The sequence below is a fragment of the Oncorhynchus gorbuscha genome, unplaced genomic scaffold, assembly GCF_021184085.1.
Source record: "Oncorhynchus gorbuscha isolate QuinsamMale2020 ecotype Even-year unplaced genomic scaffold, OgorEven_v1.0 Un_scaffold_5283, whole genome shotgun sequence".
Classification (NCBI taxonomy): Eukaryota; Metazoa; Chordata; class Actinopteri; order Salmoniformes; family Salmonidae; genus Oncorhynchus; species Oncorhynchus gorbuscha.
Window position 1 is genome coordinate 1 of NW_025745354.1, and position 22,448 is coordinate 22,448.

General features: G+C 47.5%; 1 protein-coding gene across 1 annotated transcript; it reads right to left on the minus strand.

Annotated features, from left to right (window-relative positions):
• Positions 1 to 574: 574 nt before the first annotated feature.
• On the minus strand, positions 575 to 21,623 carry LOC124018484 (ribonucleases P/MRP protein subunit POP1-like; the record flags this gene model as incomplete). Its single annotated transcript, XM_046333813.1, has 11 exons — positions 575 to 937; positions 1,367 to 1,507; positions 4,092 to 4,105; positions 6,206 to 6,394; positions 7,229 to 7,350; positions 8,992 to 9,111; positions 10,348 to 10,456; positions 12,929 to 13,090; positions 16,526 to 17,008; positions 17,475 to 17,716; positions 21,486 to 21,623. Coding segments are annotated over 11 exons (1,913 nt in total), but the record flags the coding sequence as incomplete, so codon positions are not given.
• Positions 21,624 to 22,448: the final 825 nt, after the last annotated feature.

Below are 22,448 nucleotides of genomic sequence, written 5' to 3' on the forward strand. Positions count from 1 at the left end.
ACACTCTAACCACTAGGCCACCCTGCCGCCTCTACACTCTAACCACTAGGCCACCCTGCCGCCTCTACACTCTAACCACTAGGCTACCCTGCCGCCTCTACACTCTAACCACTAGGCTACCCTGCCACCTCTACACTCTAACCACTAGGCCACCCTGCCGCCTCTACACTCTAACCACTAGGCCACCCTGCCGCCTCTACACTCTAACCACTAGGCCACCCTGCCGCCTCTACACTCTAACCACTAGGCCACCCTGCCGCCTCTACACTCTAACCACTAGGCCACCCTGCCGCCTCTACACTCTAACCACTAGGCTACCCTGCCCCCTCTACACTCTAACCACTAGGCTACCCTGCCACCTCTACACTCTAACCACTAGGCTACCCTGCCGCCTCTACACTCTAACCACTAGGCCACCCTGCCGCCTCTACACTCTAACCACTAGGCCACCCTGCCGCCTCTACACTCTAACCACTAGGCCACCCTGCCGCCTCTACACTCTAACCACTAGGCTACCCTGCCGCCTCTACACTCTAACCACTAGGCTACCCTGCCGCCTCTACACTCTAACCACTAGGCCACCCTGCCCCCTCTACACTCTAACCACTAGGCTACCCTGCCTCATAACCGTTCTAAATCACCGAGCAGTTCCTTCTTCCTACCCCGGGGTCCATTATATCCAGATAATGTACACAGCTCAGTGTTTATCCCTTACATGTATACAGTATCATCCAGAAGTGGCATCTACCTCAAGACTGTGAAGTTACTCTGTGGTGGTTTCACTTCCTGTTCCATTGATGCGACCGCCTCCTCTCCTCCTCCTCCTCCTTCCTCCTTCACGATCAGCTCCCACTCCTCGACCAGCTGTTGCCAGGGACAACGGAACGGAGCCAGGCAGCCATGTTTGATGTAATTGGTCCGTTTGGCTGGCGGGCGCCTATACAGAGGTCAAGGGGTCATGCTCTAGTCTGTTTCAGGGCACAAGCCCAGTCGTTTATGTAACAATGATATATAACCCAGTCATTAGCCTGCACTTGATGAAATGAGCTCAGTTGAAATGTCAAACTCAAAGGGATCGTTTATATTACACCGGTAATCTGACTTGAATCTTAACAGTGTTCATTAACACAGATCCTGTATCAATATGTTGAGCCATTATATACAGTATGAAACATCCAGAATTACCAGTGAGTTAGACTTTATCAAACACTACCAGACACCCCCTTTTACCTGGAGTTACAGGTGACACCGACCCTCTCCTCAACACACCTGGAGTTACATCAGGTGATACCAACACACCTGGAGTTACATCAGGTGATACCAACACACCTGGAGCTCCATCACGTGAAACCGACCCTCTCCTCACCTCCTGAACTTGGCCAGCAGCTCAGCCTCCTGCTCTTCCTGGAAGCGTGCTCCTGCAGGGCAGTCTGGGTAGTCGTGGGGAAAGTGAGGCTCTCCTTTATTCTGGGCGTGTTTCAGACTCATCCTCAGCCCTCCGCGTGCTCTCTATAAGCCTGAAGGAGAGGAGAGGTCACTACTTTAGTTACCTCTCCTCTACATGGAGAGGAGAGGGTTACTACTTTAGTTACCTCTCCTCTATCTACCTGGAGAGGGTTACTACTTTAGTTACCTCTCCTCTACCTACCTGGAGAGGGTTACTACTTTAGTTACCTCTCCTCTATCTACCTGGAGAGGGTTACTACTTTAGTTACCTCTCCTCTACCTACCTGGAGAGGGTTACTACTTTAGTTACCTCTCCTCTATCTACCTGGAGAGGGAGAGGGGTTACTACTTTAGTTTCTCTCCTCTACCTACCTGGAGAGGAGAGGGTTACTACTTTAGTTACCTCTCCTCTACCTACCTGGAGAGGGTTACTACTTTAGTTGCCTCCTCTGCTACCTCCACTACTTTAGTTACCTCTCCTCTATCTACCTGGAGAGGAGAGGGTTACTACTTTAGTTACCTCTCCTCTATCTACCTGGAGAGGGTTACTACTTTAGTTACCCCTCCTCTACCTACCTGGAGAGGGTTACTACTTTAGTTACCTCTCCTCTACCTACCTGGAGAGGAGAGGGTTACTACTTTAGTTACCTCTCCTCTATCTACCTGGAGAGGAGAGGGTTACTACTTTAGTTACCTCTCCTCTATCTACCTGGAGAGGGTTGCTACTTTAGTTACCCCTCCTCTATCTACCTGGAGAGGGTTACTACTTTAGTTACCTCTCCTCTACCTACCTGGAGAGGGTTACTACTTTAGTTACCTCTCCTCTATCTACCTGGAGAGGGTTACTACTTTAGTTACCTCTCCTCTATCTACCTGGAGAGGGTTACTACTTTAGTTACCTCTCCTCTATCTACCTGGAGAGGGTTACTACTTTAGTTACTCTCCTCTATCTACCTGGAGAGGGTTAGCTACTTAGTTACCTCTCCTCCTCCATCTACCTGGAGAGGGTTACTACTTTAGTTACCTCTCCTCTACCTACCTGGAGAGGGTTACTACTTTAGTTACCTCCTCTACCTACCTGGAGAGGAGAGGGTTACTACTTTAGTTATCTCTCCTCTACCTACCTGGAGAGGAGGGTTACTACTTTAGTTACCTCTCCTCCATCTACCTGAGAGGGTTACTACTTTAGTTACCTCTCCTCTATCTACCTGGGAGAGGGTTACTGACTTTAGTTACCTCTCCTCTATCTACCTGGAGGGTTACTACTTTAGTTACCTCTCCTCTATCTACCTGGAGAGGGTTACTACTTTGTTACCTCTCCTCTATCTACCTGGAGAGGGTTACTTTAGTTACCTCTCCTCTATCTACCTGGAGAGGGTTACTACTTTAGTTGCCTCTCCTCTATCTACCTGGAGAGGGTTACTACTTTAGTTACCTCTCCTCTATCTACCTGGAGAGGGTTACTACTTTAGTTACCTCTCCTCTATCTACCTGGAGAGGGTTACTACTTTAGTTACCTCTCCTCTATCTACCTGGAGAGGGTTACTACTTTAGTTACCCCTCCTCTACCTACCTGGAGAGGAGAGGGTTACTACTTTAGTTACCCCTCCTCTACCTACCTGGAGAGGAGAGGGTTACTACTTTAGTTATCTCTCCTCTACCTACCTGGAGAGGAGAGGGTTACTACTTTAGTTACCTCTCCTCTATCTACCTGGAGAGGGTTACTACTTTAGTTACCCCTCCTCTACCTACCTGGAGAGGGTTACTACTTTAGTTACCTCCCTCTACCTACCTGGAGAGGGTTACTACTTTAGTTACCTCTCCTCTATCTACCTGAGAGGGTTACTACTTTAGTTACCTCTCCTCTATCTACCTGAGAGGGTTACTACTTTAGTTACCTCTCCTCTATCTACCTGGAGAGGGTTACTGCTACTTTAGTTACCTCTCCTCTACCCTACCTGGAGAGAGGTTACTACTAGTTACCTCCCTCCATCTACCTGGAGAGGGTTACTACTTAGTTACCTCTCCTCTATCTACCTGGAGAGGGTTACTACTTTAGTTACCTCTCCTCTATCTACCTGGAGAGGGTTACTACTTTAGTTACCTCTCCTCTATCTACCTGGAGAGGGTTACTACTTTAGTTACCTCTCCTCTATCTACCCGGAGAGGTTACTACTTTAGTTACCTCTCCTCTATCTACCTGGAGAGGGTTACTACTTTAGTTACCTCTCTCCTCTATCTACCTGGAGAGGGTTACTACTTTAGTTACCTCTCCTCTATCTACCTGGAGAGGGTTACTACTTTAGTTGCCTCTCCTCTATCTACCTGGAGAGGGTTACTACTTTAGTTGCCCTCCTCTACCTACCTGGAGAGGGTTACTACTTTAGTTACCTCTCCTCTACCTACCTGGAGAGGAGAGGGTTACTTTTTAGTTACCTCTCCTCTATCTACCTGGAGAGGAGAGGGTTACTGCTTTAGTTACCCCTCCTCTATCTACCTGAGAGGGTTACTACTTTAGTTACCTCTCCTCTATCTACCTGGAGAGGTTACTACTTTAGTTACCTCTCTTCTATCTACCTGGAGAGGGTTACTACTTTAGTTACCCCTCCTCTACCCTACCTGGAGAGGGTTACTACTTTAGTTACTCTCCTCTATCTACCTGGAGAGGGTTACTACTTTAGTTACTCTCTCCTCTATCTACCTGGAGAGGGTTACTACTTTAGTTACCCTCTCCTCTACCTACCTGGAGAGGGTTACTACTTTAGTTACCCCTCCTCTATCTACCTGGAGAGGGTTACTACTTTAGTTACCCTCCTCTGCCTACCTGGAGAGGGTTACTACTTTAGTTACCTCTCCTCTACCTACCTGGAGAGGGTTACTACTTTAGTTACCTCTCCTCTACCTACCTGGAGAGGGTTACTACTTTAGTTATTCTCTCTATCTACCTGGAGAGGGTTACTAAAATGCCTCTCCTCTATCTACCTGGAGAGGGTTACTACTTTAGTTACCTCTCCTCTGGGTCCTGGAGAGGGTTACTACTTTAGTTACCTCTCCTCTACCTACCTGGAGAGGGTTACTACTTTAGAGTTACCTGTCCTCTACCTACCTAGAGTAGGTTACTACTTTAGTCTACCTCTCCTCTACCTACCTGGAGAGGGTGCACTATTTAGAGAACTCTCTCATTGGGTCCTGGTAGGGAGTAGTGGTTATATAGACATATTTGTAGTTATTAGTCATTTGTCTAGAGTAGTGCACTTATCAAAATATTATAGGGTGCCATTGGGTCCTGGTCTAGAGTAGTGCACTATATAGAGAACAGGGTGCCATTGGGTCCTGGTCTAGAGTAGTGCACTATATAGAGAACAGGGTGCCATTGGGTCCTGGTCTAGAGTAGTGCACTATATAGAGAACAGGGTGCCATTGGGTCCTGGTCTAGAGTAGTGCACTATATAGAGAACAGGGTGCCATTGGGTCCTGGTCTAGAGTAGTGCACTATATAGAGAACAGGGTGCCATTGGGTCCTGGTCTAGAGTAGTGCACTATATAGAGAACAGGGAGCCATTGGGTCCTGGTCTAGAGTAGTGCACTATATAGAGAACAGGGTGTCATTGGGTCCTGGTCTAGAGTAGTGCACTATATAGGGAATAGGGTGCCATTGGGTACTGGTCTAGAGGGTGCCATTGGGTCCTGGTCTAGAGTAGTGCACTATATAGAGAACAGGGTGCCATTGGGTCCTGGTCTAAAGTAGTGCACAGTGCCATTGGGTCCTGGTCTAGAGTAGTGCACTATATAGAGAACAGGGTGCCATTGGGTCCTGGTCTAGAGTAGTGCACTATATAGGAACAGGGTGCCATTGGGTCCTGGTCTAGAGTAGTGCACTATATAGAGAACAGGGTGCCATTGGGTCCTGGTCTAGAGTAGTGCACTATATAGGGAATAGGGTGCCATTGGGTCCTGGTCTAGAGTAGTGCACTATATAGAGAACAGGGTGCCACTGGGTCCTGGTCTAGAGTAGTGCACTATATAGGGAATAGGTGGGTACTGGTCTAGAGTAGTGCACTATATAGGGAATAGGTGGGTACTGGTCTAGAGTAGTGCACTATATAGGGAATAGGTGGGTACTGGTCTAGAGTAGTGCACTAATATAGGGAATAGGGTGGGGTCCTGGTCTAAAGTAGTGCACTATATAGGGAATAGTGTGGGTACTGGTCTAGAGTAGTGCACTAATATAGGGAATAGGGTGGGGTCCTGGTCTAAAGTAGTGCACTATATAGGGAATAGTGTGGGTACTGGTCTAGAGTAGTGCACTAATATAGGGAATAGGGTGGGGTACTGGTCTAGAGTAGTGCACTATATAGGGAATAGGGTGGGTACTAGTCTAGAGTAGTGCACTAATATAGGGAATAGGGTGGGGTCCTGGTCTAAAGTAGTGCACTATATAGGGAATAGGGTGGGTCCTGGTCTAGAGTAGTGTACTATATAGGGAATAGGGTGTCATTGGGTCCTGGTCTAGAGTAGTGTACTATATAGGGAATAGGGTGGGTCCTTGTCTAGAGTAGTGACCTATAGAGGGAATAGGGTGGGTACTGGTCTAGAGTAGTGACCTATATAGGGAATAGGGTGGGTCCTGGTCTAGAGTAGTGACCTATATAGGGAATAGGGTGCCATTGGGTCCTGGTCTAGAGTAGTGACCTATATAGGGGATAGGGTGGGTACTGGTCTAGGGTAGTGTACTATATAGAGAATGTGTGGTCCATACCAGAGGGACCCAGAAGGCCATGCCCCAGGCCTTGGGTAGCAGCAGGTCCCATCCCGCCCCCCAGGACCCCATCTCTGTGCCCTGGCTCTTCCCAGACTGCTGCACCAGTAGGACGGGTACTCTACCCTGCAGGGGGGTGGGGAGTCTGGAGCCTGGGACCAGAACATCATTACGCAGTCTGTTTACTTCCTGTAGACAGAGAGAAGACTGGATATGGGAGACAAACCACTTTTCCATCTGAAGTTTTTATGCAAGTTACACCGTTTGGAAATAAATCACCACAGGTGTGATACAATTTCACAAAATGTCAACATAAAAATGTTGCTAAGAGATATTTATTTTGTTGGTAAAAATGTATTATGTCAGGCCATGATATGCTACGTTGTACTACGACATGGTAAACTGGGAGAATGCTCCAGAACCTGACAGTGGACTGTTGTTTATAGAGAATGCTCCAGAACCTGTCAGTGAACTGTTGTCTATAGAGAATGCTCCAGAACATCTAGAGAGAATGCTCCAGAACCTGACAGTGGACTGTTGTCTATAGAGAATGCTCCAGAACCTGTCAGTGAACTGTTGTCTATAGAGAATGCTCCAGAACATCTAGAGAGAATGCTCCAGAACCTGTCAGTGAACTGTTGTCTAGAGAGAATGCTCCAGAACATCTATAGAGAATGCTCCAGAACATCTATAGAGAATGCTCCAGAACCTGTCAGTGAACTGTTGACTATAGAGAATGCTCCAGAACATCTAGAGAGAATGCTCCAGAACCTGTCAGTGAACTGTTGACTATAGAGAATGCTCCAGAACATCTAGAGAGAATGCTCCAGAACCTGTCAGTGAACTGTTGACTATAGAGAATGCTCCAGAACCTGTCAGTGGACTGTTGACTCATCTTCCTGGGTTGAGTCTCCAGGGGGACATACATTTAGTGACTCCTCTTCCTTCTACCCTGGGTAGAGTCTTCATACATTTAGTAATGATCTATGATATATTAACAGACATGGCGCTATGGTTCAGTACCTGGTCTGTCATCTTGTTGTGTGTGACGTTGTCGCGGACCGACCGGTCCCACAGGGAACTCTGGCTGAGCGGTTCAGGGATCCCCTTCAACATCAGTTCCCTCCTCCTCTCCTCGTTCACTCCTGAAAACAACAGAGGGCATAGTGCCGTATGACCAGGTACTCAGGAGAGTCGCCAAACTGTGTTGAGTAGGCCAGAGGAAGCACACAAACGAGTTGGCAAACATCTACAGCTTCACCGAGTAGCTCTGTAGGGCCTACGTCCACTAAATAAGGAAGTGGGTACCAGCCAGGTACTAAAAGGTCAATAAGGAAGTGGGTGACGCAACCCCCAGCCAGGTACTAAAAGGTCAATAAGGAAGTATGACCCTGCCTCACACAGGAAGCGGCGCAGGTCCTAATCCAGGCACTTGTCATCTCCCGTCTGGATTACTGCAACTCGCTGTTGGCTGGGCTCCCTGCCTGTGCCATTAAACCCCTACAACTCATCCAGAACGCCGCAGCCCGTCTGGTGTTCAACCTTCCCAAGTTCTCTCACGTCACCCCGCTCCTCCGCTCTCTCCACTGGCTTCCAGTTGAAGCTCGCATCCGCTACAAGACCATGGTGCTTGCCTACGGAGCTGTGAGGGGAACGGCACCTCAGTACCTCCAGGCTCTGATCAGGCCCTACACCCAAACAAGGGCACTGCGTTCATCCACCTCTGGCCTGCTCGCCTCCCTACCACTGAGGAAGTACAGCTCCCGCTCAGCCCAGTCAAAACTGTTCGCTGCTCTGGCCCCCCAATGGTGGAACAAACTCCCTCACGACGCCAGGACAGCGGAGTCTATCACCACCTTCCGGAGACACCTGAAACCCCACCTCTTTAAGGAATACCTAGGATAGGATAAGTAATCCCTCTCACCCCCCTTAAGATTTAGATGCACTATTGTAAAGTGACTGTTCCACTGGATGTCATAAGGTGAATGCACCAATTTGTAAGTCGCTCTGGATAAGAGCGTCTGCTAAATGACTTAAATGTAATGTAAATGTGGTGATGCAACCCCCAGCCAGGTACTAAAAGGTAAATAAGGAAGTGGGTGACGCAACCCCCAGCCAGGTACTAAAAGGTAAATAAGGAAGTGGGTGTGAACCTCTGAGGGCGTGGTCTGAGCACAGGGTCCTGCCAGGATTCGAACCTGGGACATCTGCATGGATGAGCAGAGGCTCCCCAGGAGCACAGGACCAGAGAATGACCCACAGAACCCTCCTACCCACAAAGCCTCAGGACCTATCACCATCACAAACACAGGGTCCCGTTCAGCAGGGAACAAATCTATGACATTTTCTTGTATGCGTTCTCATTTGAATATTAGGTAGTCGGCTACGTCACCGTTTCACTCTGATTGAAAAGGTTGTGTTCTGAACATGGCCCGGGTAGAATCACCTTAAAGGAGAACTAATGTAAACTATATCGGACCTGTCTGAACCACCCCCACCCTGGCTACTGGCTCAGGGGTTACCATGGCTACTGGCTCAGAGGTTACCATAGAATCACCCTAAAGGAGAACTAATGATGTAATGTAAACTATATCGGACCTGTCTGAACCACCCCCACCATGGCTACTGGCTCAGGGGTTACCATGGGCTACTGGCTCAGGGGTTACCATGGCTACTGGCTCAGAGGTTACCATGGCTACTGGCTCAGAGGTTACCATGGCTACTGGCTCAGAGGTTACCATGGCTACTGGCTCAGAGGTTACCATGGCTACTGGCTCAGAGGTTACCTTGTGCCTTCCTGATGTCGGACACGGCCTTGCTTCTCTTGTTTGGTAAGGTCAATCTGGGGTCATCCACCGTCAGACCCAGAACTGAGCCGGCTGGAACCTCTGCTGTGGAGTACACACCTGAGGGGAGGAGAGACAGGACAGACATGAGGTACGCTTTGGAGGAGAGACAGGACAGACATGAGGTACGCTTTGGAGGAGAGACAGGACAGACATGAGGTACGCTTTGGAGGAGAGACAGGACAGACACGAGGTACGCTTTGGAGGGGAGACAGGACAGACACGAGGTACGCTTTGGAGGGGAGACAGGACAGACACGAGGTACGCTTTGGAGGGGAGGAGAGACAGGACAGACACGAGGTACGCTTTGGAGGGAGGAGAGACAGGACAGACACGAGGTACGCTTTGGAGGGGAGGAGAGACAGGACAGACACGAGGTACGCTTTGGAGGAGGAGAGACAGGACAGACACGAGGTACGCTTTGGAGGAGAGACAGATGAGGTTTAAACTCCAACCCTGTTCCTGGAGAGAGACCCTCCTGGAGGTTTTAACTCCAACCCTGTTCCTAGAGAGAAACCCTCCTGGAGGTTTTAACTCCAACCCTGTTCCTAGAGAGAAACCCTCCTGGAGGTTTTAACTCCAACCCTGTTCCTAGAGAGAAACCCTCCTGTAGGTTTTAACTCCAACCCTGTTCCTGGAGAGAGACCCTCCTGGAGTTGTAACTTACCTGATTCAGCTTATCACCTAATCAGGTGCACTAGATTGATCTCTCCGGGAACAGGGTTGGAGTTAAAACCTACAGGAGGGTATCTCTCCAGGAACAGGGTTGGAGTTAAAACCCTACAGGAGGGTCTCTCTCCAGGAACAGGGTTGGAGTTAAAACCTACAGGAGGGTATCTCTCCAGGAACAGGGTTGGAGTTAAAACCCTACAGGAGGGTCTCTCTCCAGGAACAGGGTTGGAGTTAAAACCTACAGGAGGGTCTCTCTCCAGGAACAGGGTTGGAGTTAAAACCCTACAGGAGGGTCTCTCTCCAGGAACAGGGTTGGAGTTAAAACCCTACAGGAGGGTCTCTCTCCAGGAACAGGGTTGGAGTTAAAACCTACAGGAGGGTATCTCTCCAGGAACAGGGTTGGAGTTAAAACCTCCAGGAGGGTCTCTCTCCAGGAACAGGGTTGGAGTTAAAACCTCCAGGAGGGTCTCTCTCCAGGAACAGGGTTGGAGTTAAAACCTCCAGGAGGGTCTCTCTCCAGGAACAGGGTTGGAGTTAAAACCCTCCAGGAGGGTCTCTCTCCAGGAACAGGGTTGGAGAGCCCATGTAGGTAATGAATGAGGAATGTAGTTGTGAGGAACTCACCTTTGAGCATGTTGAAGACACCAGCTTGTTGTTGATGAAGAGACATGTTACAGTCGTCTCTGCAGTGATCTGGCCACCAGAAGGGAGATGGTCTGGATTTACCTGGAGCCTGGAATAAAGATAAAACACCTGACTAACACCTTACGCTGGAACAAACAGGATGTAGTCTCTAGATAAAACACCTTACACTGGAACAAACAGGATGTAGTCTCTAGATAAAACACCTGACACCGGAACAAACAGGATGTAGTCTCTAGATAAAACACCTGACTAACACCTTACACTGGAACAAACAGGATGTAGTCTCTAGATAAAACACCTTACACCGGAACAAACAGGATGTAGTCTCTAGATAAAACACCTGACTAACACCTTACACTGGAACAAACAGGATGTAGTCTCTAGATAAAACACCTGACTAACACCTTACACTGGAACAAACAGGATGTAGTCTCTAGATAAAACACCTTACACTGGAACAAACAGGATGTAGTCTCTAGATAAAACACCTTACACTGGAACAAACAGGATGTAGTCTCTAGATAAAACACCTTACACTGGAACAAACAGGATGTAGTCTCTAGATAAAACACCTTACACTGGAACAAACAGGATGTAGTCTCTAGACCGGAACAAACAGGATGTAGTCTCTAGATAAAACACCTTACACTGGAACAAACAGGATGTAGTCTCTAGATAAAACACCTTACACCGGAACAAACAGGATGTAGTCTCTAGATAAAACACCTTACACTGGAACAAACAGGATGTAGTCTCTAGATAAAACACCTGACACTGGAACAAACAGGATGTAGTCTCTAGATAAAACACCTGACTAACACCTTACACTGGAACAAACAGGATGTAGTCTCTAGATAAAACACCTTACACTGGAACAAACAGGATGTAGTCTCTAGATAAAACACCTGACTAACACCTGACACTGGAACAAACAGGATGTAGTCTCTAGATAAAACACCTTACACTGGAACAAACAGGATGTAGTATCTAGATAAAACACCTGACTAACACCTTACACTGGAACAAACAGGATGTAGTCTCTAGATAAAACACCTTACACCGGAACAAACAGGATGTAGTCTCTAGATAAAACACCTTACACTGGAACAAACAGGATGTAGTCTCTAGATAAAACACCTTACACTGGAACAAACAGGATGTAGTCTCTAGATAAAACACCTGACTAACACCTTACACTGGAACAAACAGGATGTAGTCTCTAGATAAAACACCTTGAACAAACAGTCTCTAGATAAAACACCTTACACTGGAACAAACAGGATGTAGTCTCTAGATAAAACACCTGACTAACACCTTACACTGGAACAAACAGGATGTAGTCTCTAGATAAAACACCTTACACTGGAACAAACAGGATGTAGTATCTAGATAAAACACCTTACACTGGAACAAACAGGATGTAGTCTCTAGATAAAACACCTTACACTGGAACAAACAGGATGTAGTCTCTAGATAAAACACCTTACACTGGAACAAACAGGATGTAGTCTCTAGATAAAACACCTGACTAACACCTTACACTGGAACAAACAGGATGTAGTCTCTAGATAAAACACCTTACACTGGAACAAACAGGATGTAGTCTCTAGATAAAACACCTGACTAACACCTTACACTGGAACAAACAGGATAGTCTCTAGATAAAACACCTTACACTGGAACAAACAGGATGTAGTATCTAGATAAAACACCTGACTAACACCTTACACTGGAACAAACAGGATGTAGTCTCTAGATAAAACACCTTACACTGGAACAAACAGGATGTAGTATCTAGATAAAACACCTGACTAACACCTTACACTGGAACAAACAGGATGTAGTCTCTAGATAAAACACCTTACACTGGAACAAACAGGATGTAGTCTCTAGATAAAACACCTGACTAACACCTTACACTGGAACAAACAGGATGTAGTCTCTAGATAAAACAACACTGGAACAAACAGGATGTAGTCTCTAGATAAAACACCTTACACTGGAACAAACAGGATGTAGTCTCTAGATAAAACACCTTACACTGGAACAAACAGGATGTAGTCTCTAGATAAAACACCTTACACTGGAACAAACAGGATGTAGTCTCTAGATAAAACACCTTACACTGGAACAAACAGGATGTAGTCTCTAGATAAAACACCTGACTAACACCTTACACTGGGACAAACAGGATGTAGTATCTAGATAAAACACCTGACACTGGAACAAACAGGATGTAGTCTCTAGATAAAACACCTGACACTGGAACAAACAGGATGTAGTCTCTAGATAAAACACCTGACACTGGAACAAACAGGATGTAGTATCTAGATAAAACACCTGACACTGGAACAAACAGGATGTAGTCTCTAGATAAATCATCCCAGGTGATTAGCTGGTCTCCAGATAAATCATCCCAGGTGATTAGCTGGCCTCCAGACAAATCATCCCAGGTGATTAGCTGGTCTCCAGATAAATCATCCCAGGTGATTAGCTGGTCTCCAGATAAATCATCCCAGGTGATTAGCTGGCCTCTAGATAAATCATCCCAGGTTCTTACATCACAGTGTGTGGCAGGGGCCAGGGTTTCAGTCAGAACGGAATGTGATAGAGGTCCAATCAGACGATACCGCACCATCTCCATGGTGAGGTCACTGCAAAACAGTAAACAACAACATTCAGGAAGTCCACATGGTTGAGAATAAAGGGAGGGGTTTAATAAAGGGAGGGGTTTATAAAAGGAGGGGTTATATAAAGAGAGGATTAATAAAGGGAGGGTTTAATAAAGGGGGGGTTTAATAAAGGGAGGGGTTTAATAAAGGGAGGGGGTTTAATAAAGGGAGGGGGTTTATAAAGGAGGGGTTTATAAAGGGAGGGGTTTAATAAAGGGAGGGGTTTATTAAAGGGAGGGGGTTTAATAAAGGGAGGGAGTTTATAAAGGGAGGGGTTTATAAAGGGAGGGGTTTTATAAAGGGAGGGGTTTTATAAAGGGAAGGGGTTTTATAAAGGGAGGGGGGTTTTATAAAGAGAGGGTTTTATAAAGGAGGGGTTTTATAAAGAGAGGGGTTTTATAAAAGAGGGGTTTTATAAAGAGAGGGGTTTTATAAAAGGGTTTTATAAAGAGAGGGGTTTTATAAAGAGGGGTTTTATAAAAGGGGTTTTATAAAGGGAGGGGTTTATAAAGGGAGGGGTTTATAAAGGGAGGGGTTTAATAAAGGGAGGGGTTTAATAAAGGGAGGGGTTTTATAAAGGGAGGGGTTTATAAAGGGAGGGGTTTATAAAGGGAGGGGTTTATAAAATTGACAGAAAACTCTAAAATATGACTAAACCAGTGGTACCAGTCAGAACCCACCTGATGACTATACCAGTGGTACCAGTCAGAACCCACCTGATGACTGTACCAGTCAGAACCCACCTGATGAGTAGACCAGTCAGAACCCACCTGATGACTAGACCAGTCAGAACCCACGTGATGACTAGACCAGTCAGAACCCACCTGATGACTAGACCAGTCAGAACCCACAGTGGACTACCAGTCAGAACCCACCTGATGACTAGTCAGAACCCACCTGATGACTATACCAGTGGTACCAGTCAGAACCCACCTGATGACTATACCAGTGGTACCAGTCAGAACCCACCTGATGACTATACCAGTGGTACCAGTCAGAACCCACCTGATGACTATACCAGTGGTACCAGTCAGAACCCACCTGATGACTATACCAGTGGTACCAGTCAGAACCCACCTGATGACTATACCAGTGGTACCAGTCAGAACCCACCTGATGACTATACCAGTCAGAACCCACCTGATGACTATACCAGTGGTACCAGTCAGAACCCACCTGATGACTATACCAGTGGTACCAGTCAGAACCCACCTGATGACTATACCAGTGGTACCAGTCAGAACCCACCTGATGACTATACCAGTGGTACCAGTCAGAACCCACCTGATGACTATACCAGTGGGTCAGAACCCACCTGATGACTATACCAGTCAGAACCCACCTGATGACTATACCAGTGGTACCAGTCAGAACCCACCTGATGACTATACCAGTGGTACCAGTCAGAACCCACCTGATGACTATACCAGTCAGAACCCACCTGATGACTATACCAGTGGTACCAGTCAGAACCCACCTGATGACTATACCAGTGGTACCAGTCAGAACCCACCTGATGACCATACCAGTGGTACCAGTCAGAACCCACCTGATGACTATACCAGTCAGTGACTATACCAGTCAGAACCCACCTGATGACTATACCAGTCAGAACCCACCTGATGACTATACCAGTGGACCAGTCAGAACCCACCTGATGACTATACCAGTGGTGTCAGAACCCAGACTATACCAGTGGTACCAGTCAGAACCCACCTGAGACTATACCTTCAGGCTGATGACTATACCAGTGGTACCAGCAGAACCCACCTGATGACTACCAGTGGAGGACCCACCTGATGACTATACCAGTCAGAACCCACCTGATGACTATACCAGTGGTACCAGTCAGAACCCACCTGATGACTATACCAGTCAGAACCCACTTGATGACTATACCAGTGGTACCAGTCAGAACCCACCTGATGACTAGACCAGTCAGAACCCACCTGATGACTAGACCAGTCAGAACCCACCTGATGACTATACCAGTGGTACCAGTCAGAACCCACCTGATGACTAGACCAGTCAGAACCCACCTGATGACTAGACCAGTCAGAACCCACCTGATGACTAGACCAGTCAGAACCCACCTGATGACTATACCAGTGGTACCAGTCAGAACCCACCTGATGACTATACCAGTGGTACCAGTCAGGGCTGATGAGTACCAGTCAGAACCCACCTGATGACTATACCAGTGGTACCAGTCAGAACCCACCTGATGACTATACCAGTGGCACCAGTCAGAACCCACCTGATGACTATACCAGGGCACTGATGACTATACCAGTGGTACCAGTCAGAACCCACCTGATGACAGTCAGACCAGTCAGAAGGTCAGAACCCACCTGATGACTAGACCAGTCAGAACCCACCTGGACTAGACCAGTCAGAACCCACCTGATGACTAGACCAGTCAGGCTGATGACTCACCAGTGGTACCAGTCAGAACCCACCTGATGACTAGACCAGTCAGAACCCACCTGATGACTAGACCAGTCAGAACCCACCTGATGACTATACCAGTGGTACCAGTCAGAACCCACCTGATGACTATACCAGTGGTACCAGTCAGAACCCACCTGATGACTATACCAGTCAGAACCCACCTGATGACTATACCAGTGGTACCAGTCAGAACCCACCTGATGACTATACCAGTGGCACCAGTCACTGATGACCATACCAGTGGTACCAGTCAGAACCCACCTGATGACTATACCAGTGGTACCAGTCAGAACCCACCTGATGACCATACCAGTGGTACCAGTCAGAACCCACCTGATGACTATACCAGTCAGAACCCACCTGATGACTATACCAGTGGTACCAGTCAGAACCCACCTGATGACTATACCAGTCAGAACCCACCTGATGACTATACCAGTGGTACCAGTCAGAACCCACCTGATGACTATACCAGTGGTACCAGTCACCTGATGACTATACCAGTGGTACCAGTCCTGATGACATACCAGTGGACCAGTCAGAACCCACCTGATGACTATACCAGTGGTACCAGTCAGAACCCACCTGATGACCATACCAGTGGTACCAGTCAGAACCCACCTGATGACTATACCAGTGGTACCAGTCAGAACCCACCTGATGACTATACCAGTGGGTCAGAACCCACCTGATGACTATACCAGTCAGAACCCACCTGATGACTATACCAGTGGTACCGATCAGAACCCACCTGATGACTATACCAGTGGTACCAGTCAGAACCCACCTGATGACCATACCAGTGGTACCAGGGTCAGAACCCACCTGATGACCATACCAGTGGTACCAGTCAGAACCCACCTGATGACTATACCAGTGGTACCAGTCAGAACCCACCTGGGACTATCTCAGAACCCACCTGATGACTATACCAGTGGTACCAGTCAGATCCCACCTGATGACTATCTGTACCAGTCAGAATACCTGATGACTATACCAGTGGTACTCCCAGGTTAAGGGGACAGAAATGGTACTGGATCCCAGGAGCTTTTGGCTGGTGGTCCAGCAGCCTCAGGCTCCCTGGGACATCTTAGAACCAGAACCATAGCCTGCCGCCTCAGGACCAGCCCCAGGATCCCAAAGGGGCTGGCTGTGGGACAGGGATCCACTGGAGCAGGTGGAAGGACAGCCTCAGAACACTGACAGACAGCCTGCAGCTCCTGACACAGGGCACAGGGCACAGTCACGACACAGGGCACAGTCACGACACAGGGCACAGTCACGACACAGGGCACAGTCACGACACAGGGCACAGTCACGACACAGGGCACAGTCACGACACAGGGCACAGTCACGACACAGGGCACAGTCTGATTGGCACAGTCACGACACAGGGCACAGTCACGACAAAGGGCACAGTCACGACAGGGCACAGTCACTTTCAGGGCACAATCCCACAGGGCACAGTCACGACACAGGGCACAGTCACGACACAGGGCAATCCCACAGGGCACAGTCTGACAGGGGACAGTCACGACACAGGGGACAGTCCCAAAGGGGACATCTGAATGAATAGTACTTTCCCAATCCCAAAGGGGACATCTGATTGGATAGTACTTTCCCGATCCCAAAGGGGACATCTGATTGGATAGTACTTTCCCGATCCCAAAGGGGACATCTGATTGGATAGTACTTTCCCGATCCCAAAGGGGACATCTGATTGGATAGTACTTTCCCGATCCCAAAGGGGACATCTGATTGGATAGTACTTTTCCGATACCAAAGGGGACATCTGATTGGATAGTACTTGACCGATCCCAAAGGGGACATCTGATTGGATAGTACTTGACCGATCCCTAAGGGGACATCTGATTGGATAGTACTTTACCGATCCCAAAGGGGACATCTGAGTTCACCAGATTATAGACAACAACAAAGACACCATCAATCAATAGTTAAATGGTTGTTCAATACTTCTACTACTGATTGATTCTGCATATGAGTCGCTCTGACCGTTTTCATGGTGGGGTGAGCCCAGATCCACAGCTGTCTGTGTGTTGATCCCTGGGAGCCCTGGTCCTCCTGGCCCCCCCGGCCCTGCGTTGTGGGCCTCCAGAGGAATGTGACAGGCCCCAGGGGCTGGAGAGGGTACTGTCCTGCTCGGTACACCACCACACTGCCCTGTCTCCTGCCTGAAACACACATGGCTGCTGCAAACGTAGGCCCTGCAGGTACAACACGTCATCGTTAATAATACCGTACTGTTACTACAAACGTAGGCCCTGCAGGTACAACACGTCATCGTTAATAACACCGTACTGTTACTACAAACGTAGGCCCTGCAGGTACAACACGTCATCAATAATACCGTACTGTTACTACAAACGTAGGCCCTGCAGGTACAACACGTCATCAATAATACCGTACTGTTACTACAAACGTAGGCCCTGCAGGTACAACACGTCATCAATAATACCGTACTGTTACTACAAACGTAGGCCCTGCAGGTACAACACGTCATCATCAATAATACCGTACTGTTACTACAAACGTAGGCCCTGCAGGTACAACACGTCATCGTCAATAATACCGTACTGTTACTACAAACGTAGGCCCTGCAGGTACAACACGTCATCAATAATACCGTACTGTTACTACAAACGTAGGCCCTGCAGGTACAACACGTCATCGTCAATAATACCGTACTGTTACTACAAACGTAGGCCCTGCAGGTACAACACGTCATCATCAATAATACCGTACTGTTACTACAAACGTAGGCCCTGCAGGTACAACACGTCGTCAATAATACCGTACTGTTACTACAAACGTAGGCCCTGCAGGTACAACACGTCATCATCAATAATACCGTACTGTTACTACAAACGTAGGCCCTGCAGGTACAACACGTCATCGTCAATAATACCGTACTGTTACTACAAACGTAGGCCCTGCAGGTACAACACGTCATCGTTAATAATACCGTACTGTTACTACAAACGTAGGCCCTGCAGGTACAACACGTCATCGTCAATAATACCGTACTGTTACTACAAACGTAGGCCCTGCAGGTACAACACGTCATCGTTAATAATACCGTACTGTTACTACAAACGTAGGCCCTGCAGGTACAACACGTCATCCTCAATAATACCGTACTGTTACTACAAACGTAGGCCCTGCAGGTACAACACGTCATCATCAATAATACCGTACTGTTACTACAAACGTAGGCCCTGCAGGTACAACACGTCATCATCAATAATACCGTACTGTTACTACAAACGTAGGCCCTGCAGGTACAACACGTCATCATCAATAATACCGTACTGTTACTACAAACGTAGGCCCTGCAGGTACAACACGTCATCATCAATAATACCGTACTGTTACTACAAACGTAGGCCCTGCAGGTACAACACGTCATCATCAATAATACCGTACTGTTACTACAAACGTAGGCCCTGCAGGTACAACACGTCGTCGTTAATAATACCGTACTGTTACTACAGTAGGCCCACATTTACAAACGTCATCATCAAAATATTTGTTACTACAAGCGAGGCCCTGCAGGTACAAGACGAGTCGTTAATAATACCGTACTGTTACTACAAACGTAGGCCCTGCAGGTACAACACGTCATCATCAATAATACCGTACTGTTACTACAAACGTAGGCCCTGCAGGTACAACACGTCAGTCGTTAATAGACCGTACTGTTACTACAAACGTAGGGCCCTGAGGTACAACACGTCATCCTCAATAATACCGTACTGTTACTTTAGACGTAGGCCCTGCAGGAAGACACGTCATCATCAATAATACCGTACTGTTACTACAAACGTAGGCCCTGAAGCAGGTACAACACGTCATCAATAATAATACCGTAAAGCAGCGAGTCATGATTTGTCAGACCACCCGACTCAAAGCTTTTTCATACAGTTCACATTTTCAAACTTTATACTGAAATATTTGTATATAAATCGAGACTGATGCTGCGTTTAGACGAGTGACATGAAGACCAGTCAACAGAGCGATGCTGCGTTTAGACGAGGGACATGAAGACCAGTCAGCAGAGCGATGCTGCGTTTAGACGAGGGACATGAAGACCAGTCAGCAGAGCGATGCTGCGTTTAGACGAGGGACATGAAGATCAGTCAGCAGAGCGATGCTGCGTTTAGACGAGGGACATGAAGACCAGTCAGCAGAGCGATGCTGCGTTTAGACGAGGGACATGAAGATCAGTCAGCAGAGCGTGCTGAAGACCAGTCAGCAGAGCGATGCTGCATTTAGACGAGGGACATGAAGACCAGTCAGCAGAGCGATGCTGTGTTTAGACGAGGGACATGAAGACCAGTCAGCAGAGCGATGCTGTGTTTAGACGAGGGACATGAAGACCAGTCGATGCTGTGTTATCAGCGATGCTGCATTTAGACGAGGGACATGAAGACCAGTCAGCAGACCGATGCTGCGTTTAGACGAGGGACATGAAGATCAGTCAGCAGAGCGATGCTGCGTTACCAGTCAGCAGAGCGATGCTGCATTTAGACGAGGGACATGAAGACCAGTCATACCAGTCGGCAGAGCGATGCTGCGTTTAGACGAGGGACATGAAGACCAGTCATACCAGTCGGCAGAGCGATGCTGCGTTTAGACGAGGGACATGAAGACCAGTCATACCAGTCGGCAGAGCGGGGCAAGAAAGCAAGGAAGAGGCTGACGGCAAAAACAAGCCGGCACGACGGTACGCGTTGCTATGGTGATTTCACTAAACGGTGCATATCAACATCCAGTAGAAAACAACACAGATGGTAAAAGGTGAAATATTTTTTTTCAACTCTGGTGGCCAAGTCCCGTCTACCGTGGCGGCACATGGCATTCACCGCCGTGCCTCAACGGCGTTTACCGTTGCGCTCTCGTTGAAAACAACGGACATCTTAGTTTGCCGTCTACCTCGTACCATCTAAAACGCAGCATGCCGTCTACCTCGTACCATCTACCTCGTACCATCTAAAGCGCAGCATACCATCTACCTCGTACCATCTAAAGCGCAGCATGCCGTCTACCTCGTACCATCTACCTCGTACCATCTAAAGCGCAGCATACCATCTACCTCGTACCATCTAAAGCGCAGCATGCCGTCTACCTCGTACCATCTACCTCGTACCATCTAAAGCGCAGCATGACATCTACCTCGTACCATCTACCTCGTACCATCTAAAGCGCAGCATGCCGTCTACCTCGTACCATCTACCTCGTACCATCTAAAGCGCAGCATGACATCTACCTCGTACCATCTACCTCGTACCATCTAAAGCGCAGCATGCCATCTACCTCGTACCATCTAAAACGCAGCATACCATCTACCTCGTACCATCTAAAGCGCAGCATGCCGTCTACCTCGTACCATCTAAAACCCAGCATGCCATCTACCTCGTACCATCTAAAACCCAGCATGCCATCTACCTCGTACCATCTAAAACGCAGCATGCCGTCTACCTCGTCCCATCTAAATCGCAGCATGACATCTACCTCGTACCATCTAAAACGCAGCATGCCGTCTACCTCGTACCATCTAAAACGCAGCATGCAGTCTACCTCGCACCGTCTACCTCGTACCATCTAAAGCGCAGCATGCAGTCTACCTCGCACCATCTACCTCGTACCATCTAAAACATGCCGTCTACCTCGTACCATCTAAAGCGCAGCATGCAGTCTACCTCGCACCATCTACCTCGTACCATCTAAAACATGCCGTCTACCTCGTACCATCTAAAGTGCAGCATGACATCTACCTCGTACCATCTACCTCGTACCATCTACCTCGTACCATCTACCTCGTACCATCTAAACGCAGCATGCCGTCTACCTCGTACCATCTACCAAGTACCATCTACCAAGTACCATCTACCTCGTACCATCTAAAACGCAGCATGATTGACAATTGTGGTTGTTTGTTTGTTGAGGAGGGAAAACACGAAAGCAAGTACTTACCAGTTTCCTTGCTGGTCAGCTTAGACAGAGCAGCTAACAGCTGTTCCCCTGGCCCCTGTAACTCCACACAGCAGTAGTACGACATGTCCTGGGTAGGGGGGGGGAGACAGTATGTAACCCTAAGTGAATCCTCCAACACTTCAAAAATATAATTTTACAGTTTGGAAACCGCAAAAAGACAAATTTACCAAAATGCTGTATTCATATCTGATTACACAGCAAACATTTAAAGTGGTTGTCGCTCATGTACCGTGTGAACACCAGACCTGAGTAGAAAACAGTTTTAATGTATTATATACTTTACAGAGACTACTACTGTAGAGATCCCACAGTAAACCTATTAGACCTGTTACAGAGACTACTACTGTAGAGATCCCACAGTAAACCTATTAGACCTGTTACAGAGACTACTATTGTAGAGATCCCACAGTAAACCTATTAGACCTGTTACAGAGACTACTATTATAGAGATCCCACAGTAAACCTATTAGAGCTGTAACAGAGACTACTATTATAGAGATCCCACAGTAAACCTATTACAGAGACTACTATTGTAGAGATCCCACAGTAAACCTATTAGAACTGTTACAGAGACTACTATTGTAGAGATCCCACAGTAAACCTGTAACAGAGACTACTATTGTAGAGATCCAGTAAACATTAAACCTATTACAGAGACTACTATTGTAGAGATCCCACAGTAAACCTATTAGAACTGTTACAGAGACTACTACTGTAGAGATCCCACAGTAAACCTATTAGAACTGTTACAGAGACTACTACTGTAGAGATCCCACAGTAAACCTATTAGAACTGTTACAGAGACTACTACTGTAGAGATCCCACAGTAAACCTATTAGAACTGTTACAGAGACTACTATTGTAGAGATCCCACAGTAAACCTATTAGAGCTGTAACAGAGACTACTATTGTAGAGATCCCACAGTAAACCTGTAACAGAGA